We start from the raw sequence: 8,759 nt of genomic DNA, 5'->3' as shown, positions 1-8,759 counted from the left end.
CAACAGCCAATTAGGTTCTGGATTGCATATTAATAACAATGGGTGACGTGACGAGAAAAATCGCTATTGGTTATGATCAAATGATATCCAGATAATCGATTTGACGTGGACTTATCGCTTGAAACGTGAGGTTGCCAATCGCCCTTTGACATTCAATTTTCTTTTATGAACTCAGCTGATGCAACCGAATTTTCGCGGCGTTTCAATCAGCCAAGGACACTACTAACTTCATTAGCTATTTGATGCTCATCAAATCCTTATAAAAACTCGGCTAAATATGTTTTAATCCTTCGTGGTAGCAGTTTAGCGAGGAAGAAATATCTTCCACATACTTCCACAATTCAACTCTTACATTTGCAACCGAGGTCAAACAACATTTTCAAATCGAAACGCAAATACAGATCTCGGAGATTTGCTAAAGCTAAAACCATAACGACTACGAAGATTTCACAGTCGACAGAAGTTAATTTTTTTTTGCTGATCACTGTATTATAACGTTTTGTTTAGCTGCGTCTTTTGACGTCGGTATTTTCGTTCTTTTCAATTACAAAAAATCAACAACAAAGGAAAAGAAAGAAAAGGAAAGGAACTTTATTTAAGTGTCTAATCTTCTAGTGCTGTAGCATTAATCGGGGACACTCTAAATTGAAATTAACAAGTTAACGCAAATCAAATCAAATTTTGGTTTTTGAGGAGAGGGGAAAACCGGAGTACCCGGAGAAAAACCTCTCGGTGCAGAGTAGAGAACCAACAAACTCAACCCACATATGACGCCGAGTCTGGGAATCGAACCCGGGCCACATTGGTGCGAGGCGAGTGCTCTCACCACTGCGCCACCACTGCGCCATCCCTGCACTCCGAAAAAAAAAAAAAAACAGTTAGTTACCATTGCGAGTGTTTTCGTGCGTGACTCAGGCTTGTCTGCAACAAGGAAATTTTTTATTTGTAGCCTCTCATCATTGAAAGGTTTTACTGTGTGCGCGAACAAAAAGTCTAGAAACGAAACCACGCGTATAAAAAGTAGGAGAAGACTAGGAAAGTTCTCCGTTCGATAGAGATCAACAAGAGATTAACAAAAAGGGATTAAAGAAAAATGTGCAAAGGGTCAATTCGATGCTCGAAAAGGGTAAATGAAAGCTCAATAGATACAATTATATGATTTCATCACTTATGCGTCTTATCTCATCCGGCCTAAAGCGTTTGCTCAGTGCTAAAAAATCTACTTTAAAGTTGTTTAATAATCAAATTTTCGCTTGTGTCCTTCAGCACTATAGCATATATTAACGAAGTAGCAGAAGAAACTAGAAAGTCAAACCAGTTTATGTGTGTATAATCTTTGAAGATGGCCATATCAAGAAATGGTCTATTGTTTTGGTCCAACTTTTTTTTCACACCACAAAACTCATAACAATTGACGGGCTTACTTTTCGCACACTTTGAAAAAACTTGATCCGGCGAATCCAACACTGATGCGCTAACTCCTAAATAAACTCACTCTGCATGTTCAATACAGAATAGCCTAGCCGCCTGCATGCATTGCGAAATATGCCAATAATCACAAAACTGAGGAAACTTAAAATTCAAGGATCGATAAAACACAAAACACGTGGCCTTAGTCAGGAGAGATGACCGGTTTAGGGCTTGATGGTTTGAAGAGAGTTGAGTTATATTTTAATTGCTGTGGCCATCGCATGACGCAATTACGACTTAAGTCAAAAAAAAAAAATCAACTCTTCAGTCGCAGAATCAAATGTAGGGGATAGCAGAGGTGGTAACCACGTCTAGCTTACAAGAAACAATCAAATATAGTCGATCCTTTCAGAGTCAGAGTCAGAATCTCAATCTTATAAGAACTCTTAACTTTTGGAAAATCAATATTCAATCGCATTTGTGCGTCATTTATCAACCTTCAAGATAATGCTATTATTACTACCACGTCCAGAGATCACCACAGCCAATGACCGCATTAGTTTCGTGGATATAGCGTCTTAATCTTCGTTTTATAATCACTTAATAAGTTTATAGTAGGTTCATCTATTTAAAAAAAATGACCGAAAAACATGAGAAACACAGCAGCTGTTCACAAGCAATTAAAGCCGTAAGAGTTTTTTCAGCTGTAAATTGTGTTAAATTCCAACAATGCAACGGTACGATAAAAAGATGCTGCAGGTAAATAGTGGAAAAAGAGAATTTCATATAAAATGCTATTGCAACAGCGAAACGCTTCTGTAGCTTACAGCAAGAATAAGAGATGTCGCTGCAAAGAAACTTTGACATACAAACAACATCGTGTCACCGGAATCCATGGATAAGCGGTAAATGAGCTTTCAGGATTTTTTTTTTTAAATTAACAAACGTAAATGTTTTGAACGAGTTCCTTTGAGACTCAAGTTTAAGCTCGCAAATCTGGATTAAGGGGGATGCTTTCGAATACAGGATCTCCTTATCAACTGCTTAAATTGACAAAAAAAAAACCACTGAATATGGAGCCGAATCAAAGAGGAGAAGTAGATTTAGATTTTTATATAAAGACCATCGGCTGAGAGAAATTAAACAAGCACACAGAAAGTTCGAACTTCGTTCGGCAATCGCTCATTCTGTGTTCGTCAATGCAAATGCCGATGTTCAGTTAATTTTTAAGAGCTTAGGGTTACAAAGGAAATCAAGTTGCTAGATGTAGTTAAATGCTCTCTTCTTTGCTTTTAACCTCTCGACGCTTTTGTCGCAAATAAACAGCCTTTTTATCACAGAATTGGCCAAAATGAATACTACTCCGAAAACCGATTTGTTACGTAATAGCTGAACAGTATTCATTTGTAACAAAAATCGTACTACAACTCTTAAGCTTCGTTGGTTCAGCACTCTTCACAGTTTTGCTCAGTGAAGACGACGAATTGATTGCGTGTCGTAGCAAATAAAAGAACTGCAGTTCGCATTAGGTGGCCGTCGATCCGAAGTTCGGCAAGGTCAATGTCGCCCAACGTAATGAAAACGTGGAATAAGATTCGCTTTTTCTCACAAATAAATGGTATACGTACCTAAGCAAAAGTTTGTTTAAAACAATTAGCAAATGTTTCACGTGGATTTATTCAAGGTGCAACACCCAAAATAATTTTCATTGCTACAGAAAATCACTCCACTTGCATTGAATGTATATTTTGCATTTGTCTATTTACGATTTCACCAGCGGTATACTTTGGCCAGTATGGGGCTATTCATTTGACGTCACAGAGTGCTTCGTATTGAAAAGCAGTTTGTGACATCAAATGACGAAAAAAAAGGCCATGCCTCAGGCATAGTTCGAATGGGAACCAGTTTTTTACTTTAAAGGGGGATATGTCGCACAAAATGATGTAATTTCATAACACACAAAATGTCCAAAAAGTAGAATGAAACATTGCAATAACCACTCAAAACCAGTGTTGAACAACATAAAAAAAATACAGCAAAGGGAAAGAGAAGCATGGACGGACACAAATGGATAAGATTGAAACGGATTGCCTTTGGGTAATATTGAAAAAGGTCGGCCCAACGTTTTTCAAGTTTATGGCAAATCGCCTGGATAAAAGTCGTTTTTTCTCAGACTCATTTTATTTGTCATGTAACGATAATATTATCAGTAAAGGGATTTCAGTTTCGAGTTTTAAACTCGTGATTAACTAAAGATTTCCCCGAAACACCCTAAAATAACGTGACAGAGCCCCTTAAATCACCTTAAAGAAAACTGTAAAAGTTGTTTCCTTTGAGGTGCAGAGATGTATAGCAACTAGGAGGAAGTTTTTGGGGGAGGGGGCGGGGGGAGTTGCACCTCAAAAAGGTGGATGGTCTTTTATCCGCGAAACAAACGCTTGCGTTAGAAATCACCTAAACTTGCACACCCAATACAAATTAGTGCACGTAAATTTCACCCTTGTGGAGTCAAATCTCGAATCGGGATCTCTCTTGGGGTAAACGTTATCCCAGGGATAAGGACACCACGCCCTCCTCTCTTACACCAAACAAATGAAAGTAAAAAGTCCATACCTTTTTATTGTTATTGACAGGTGTCAGGCAACCAATGCCAGGAATGTGTGTTCCCCTGTGCAGCGGTGCAACTTCAGTGAGACCGAGCAAATATAAGTCATTCCCATATGACAACATCGGATCAATATTGATGCCAGCTTCCCTTTCACATGCTTCTTCCTTGCAGTCAATATATCCAGCTGTGAAAATATTTGGAAATCCTTGTTACTCAAATATCTGCAACACTTTAAGAAACAACCGTTGGCCCGTCCAACGTCAACATGTTATGCCTATACAAAGGGACGTTGTTCACGTTGAACAGACACGCTTTTGCGATTTCGTCGCTTGTCCTGGCTCAACGTCGCATGAATGTTGTGCACGAGTCAGTGATTCGATCCATCACTACCCTCGAGCAAGGAAACCACGAGTCGATAGAAAGAAAGCAAATGCTGCGACAAAGAGTGGAAGTAGTAATCCTGTGGCGATAACTATACAAGTCTCACAAGAAAAATCAACTTCACCGGTGGAAGGTCTACCGTCACCACCGCCACTAATCAAGACGTGCGAAATTAACAAAGGGATTGATCACAAAAACTGCAAACAGCCACATTGCAAAGCAGCGACTGGGAAGAAAGGTTGCAAACGGGATGTAGATTTTGAAGAACGTCAAGAATTATCTGTTGATGGCTCCAAACGCAAGCCCCTGCAGTCTGCAGTTGGCACATATTTTGTGAGTAAAAATCGGCCGAATACACACCAAGAATTTGTCGTTACCGACGATTCGCCACCCACAGAGATTCACAATGGAAAACCATTCTGCAAAGTTGGACACAAAGTCTGTTTGGATCCCTGTTCTAGGTTTACGCAATCAAACCAATTGGGATCCGAGGGGAGACCACGCAGAACGGAACCAGCTGTGACGATGGGGTACAGTTTTCCTCGACAGCCAACAAAGTACTCCACGTACAATGAGGACGAGTCACGTGGGGTGTGTTTAAAAGAATCATTGCTTGAAAAACCAAAAAGGGACACCGCCATCACACAGAATGGCCATTTTGCTTTGAGTATTGAACCTCAAGGAAACCAAAACACGCTACAAGACGGCAATACCGATCGGCATGACCAGCAACAGCCTTTGAGCATCGTGACAAATAACTGCGGCACAACGGGTTCGAAAACACAGAACAATCAAAATGTAAGGAATGACGGAAGTACGTACAACCTATCAATATTATCCCGGCTACATCAAGAATGGAATAACGATATATTTGCATCTCGACAAGATCATCCCACCTCTTTGGCAAATGCCGCAACTCGCCCTCAGCACTCAAACACTCAGCGGGGAAGGTCAAAGTCCTTTGATGATGCTGAACATTTAAAATTCAATCCAGGCAAATCCGTTAACATGCATTTCACGCCAGACTGTTCTTCCTACAGAGCACAGCTGATGCAAAAAGAAAAGGCATTTGTACAGGACTTCAAGAGCGAATTCGGAGATGGTAATGGCACTAGAATGTGTAATTCCCCGATAAGACGGTATAAACGCAGTAAATCTTTGTTTTGTCATGGGACAAAGATATGGTGCAGCGTCCAAAAGACTCCAGGGAATGAAGTACCCACTCCTTTGCCCTGTTATGATAACAAAAACAAGAGCGCTGCACAAGCTGAATCGGGACTATCTAGCCAACCAGTACCTTTTGAACAACCCGTGAAAGCGAATCAAATGCCAAGTATCATAGCGTCCGCAAGACTAACCCACCAGTCATCGAAGGCAAACAGAAAAGGAGAAAAAAGACAAACAAGTGTCAAAGCTTTCAACCGACAAGATCAGCTCCGGACAAGTAAAAACACTTGCACGCGTGCGTCTATTATTTCAGATCCAATTGAGATAGACTCACCGATGAACCAGAAATCCTCATCTACACAAAAGCGAAATGGTTATAACAAGGCGACGCCGCACCACAATAGAGCTGAAATAAGCTATTTGATGCGATTCAAGGAATCCTTCAATATCGGTGGTCTTACCACTTTAAACGAGCTCAAGAAACGCAGAAATAGCACTGACGACCAAACGAAGTGCAACAGCCATTACAGTTTGGACGAAAACGTTGAAAAGGAAGTCCTCTTGTCAAGTGATCATCCCGAGGCTAAAACGAGGACATTGTACGAGCAAAGGAGAGGAAAACCTGTGCAAGCTCAATGCAAGCTGAATGACAACAATGAATTTCAAGGAAATTCAGACAAAGCATGCGACGAACATTGCAAACCGCGTTGGGGGAGATTTCCAATCGTTCAAATTACTGAGCCTCACAGCCAAGACGTTACGGAAGAATTATTACACTACCAAGTAGAGGGAAGTTCATCCAAACGTAAATTGTCTACAGCTAGTGATGACAAGGTCGAGTTACCCAGTCACAGAGTACAAACATCGGTTAACGCTGGGTGGAACGAACGAAAGGTAAAAGCCACACATCCACAGGAAACCTGCTCTGGGCCAAGGAATCTACCACCCTTACCTTCTGACAGTAGCTTAGACAGTGCAGACGTAGACTGCGGGGGCTTTGCTATTGATCACAGCGCGCTTCCCAAAATAGTGGCGGTGCATTCAATTGTAGCACAAAAGAAAGGTCCAAAGGAAGTAAAAACGGTCTCTAATTGTGACAGCGATGAGTCTAGGGGCCTGGAAACCAAAACACGCGCACGCACGGTCCTGACAGGAAGTCAATCAAATGCCCTAAAAGATCAACTGCGAATGGATCCAGATGAGATCTCAGCGATCGAAAAGGGCAATGGCTATCCGGGGGAAACACTACGCCACAGGAAATTATTAAGCAAGGCTAGAAACTGGACGTTGTGGAATTATCTTTCCTCGCCATCAAAAGAACTAACCATCGAGGTCGAGGGTCAAGCAGAGTGCGTTGAAGTTGTCAAAACTGAGAAAAAACAGCAGACACCTCGAAAAAAACTGACCGTTCCAGAACTGAGTAAGAAAATTTTGTACACTCGCGAGAGAATCCAGAAAGAGACAATTCCTTGGAAAAAGAAGCTGCTTTTCAGGCTCGAAAAAGCATTCATAAGGCGCCTCAGAAAAACAGAGAAAGAAACTCAAGAAAAAGCGGACATTGTCATTGATGATAATAAAAACGAGGAAGAATCAACATTGAAGAATGTGAAGACGGAGGACAGCAGTCAGCTTGCGAAAGGAAGAAAGTCATCCACAAAATGTCGAAAACCACAATTGCAATCTAAGATAGCTAAATAGTAAATACACCTGCATGGGGACATTTCCGACATTACAATGTAGAACTTAATTCTTAGCAACCTTAAAGACTGTCTCTGGTCATTAAATAAACGAATATGTCAGCTAAAATGCGCATTCAGGCTGGCATAAATGGTGTGTGGTAACCATTTGTGATAAATTACTTTTCCTATTGATAAAACTAAGAGAGAGCCGAAAGATTTGTAAGAAGCAAGCGGATCGGTTCTGCTTGTTCTGCTTGGCATGGAGCGAGTTTCAATCGAGTGTCGTAAGAGCAAAACCAAAGTAATTACTTTGGCCAATCAAAAAGGACGGAGACAATCCAGTAAACCAATCAAAACTCGAAGTAATTACACGCAGCCGACACAAAGCGCGGGAAAATGTTTCAATTCTGATTGGTTGAAAAATGGCGCGAGGACTTTGAACAACTCACTGAGTGAAGTAATGCAAAAGCAAAGCAATTCGCTAATTATACTTTCGACAATCAATTGAAAACCGCTCTAAAACCATGACAAATTGTCTGTTCTACTTATTTCTATCCCCAGGGTTTGAGAATATGTTCGATAGCTACAGCAGCTAACCGAGACAAGCAATGAATTGAGATCAAACGACATTTATTGATTTTTTGGCAAAACCCAAATCTTCACGGTTTGCCGTTAAGTAAGTCGCTCTTACTCTTTCTAAATTTCCTTTTCTTTAAGTTCGAGAGGCTTTATTCATGTTGGAGGGAACTTCTTTCTTCTCCGATTCCAATTCGATCGGATGTAGGACCTCTCTGAAAACCACTTTCCTGTGAGTGGAGCTTTCTGGGTAAATATCAAAGTTATCGCCCAGTGACCAGGAAGTCACCGGTTGGACTCAAAATACTCAATTTCTTTTTCTAGGCGACCCTCTAATTAAAAGCCATATTATAACACGCAAGAGTCATTATCAATAAAAAATCTCTAAAAGTAACATAATTCTTTAACAAGAAAGCAACTCACACACTTCCTTCGATTTGTATACCGATATTTAGAGACTATAGACACTGTGAGATTAGACATAGGGTTAGAGATTAGAGATACAACGCCATTAAATATATATTTATATCTTTTATGAGCTTTGAAATTGACCCACGGTGGAAGGTTGAGAAATAAAGACGTGTCAAATAAATGGATGCCGAGATTTTAGGTTGGGGATACCTTTTGGTAAGGAGTCTAAAAAAACTTCTAGACAGTAATCCCCGGTCTTCGTATGTTTGTGCAATATTCGCTGTTTTCACCAATCCCAGAATACAGTTAATTTTGGGGGTTGTTTGCATTAAAACAATGGATATCCAGTTCACTGAAGCACGATACAGGCCCAAGAGTAAAAAACTTGTATTGCTTTTATGAAAAGAACCCCCCAAAACAAACTGCATTATGGGATGGGGGAAATAGCGAATTGGTTATTTAACATGGTAAGAAGCCCATGACAAGAAGCGAACAACAGCGCTATATTCTTGTCACGGCGTTTTTAC

At 40.5% G+C, this 8,759-nt stretch overlaps 1 protein-coding gene across 7 annotated transcripts in view; it reads left to right on the top strand.

Moving 5' to 3' along the window:
* Positions 1-8,401, top strand: part of LOC137983180 (uncharacterized) — a 31,928-nt gene extending 23,527 nt beyond the window's left edge. For 6 of the 7 annotated variants that reach the window (XM_068830357.1, XM_068830354.1, XM_068830353.1 and 3 more), the window contains one exon: positions 4,044-8,401. In XM_068830357.1, the coding sequence (XP_068686458.1) occupies positions 4,044-7,264 (3,221 nt within the window). In that variant the 3' untranslated portion in view covers positions 7,265-8,401. Of the gene's footprint in view, positions 1-2,196; positions 2,316-4,043 lie in introns of those variants that run through there. The other variant, XM_068830359.1, reaches the window with a different exon arrangement.
* The last annotated feature ends 358 nt before the right edge of the window (positions 8,402-8,759 follow it).

This window comes from Montipora foliosa, chromosome 13 (assembly GCF_036669935.1).
Source record: "Montipora foliosa isolate CH-2021 chromosome 13, ASM3666993v2, whole genome shotgun sequence".
Taxonomy (NCBI): domain Eukaryota; kingdom Metazoa; phylum Cnidaria; class Anthozoa; order Scleractinia; family Acroporidae; genus Montipora; species Montipora foliosa.
Note: the sequence above shows the minus strand (reverse complement) of the source record. Positions and strands in the feature narration are given on the sequence as shown.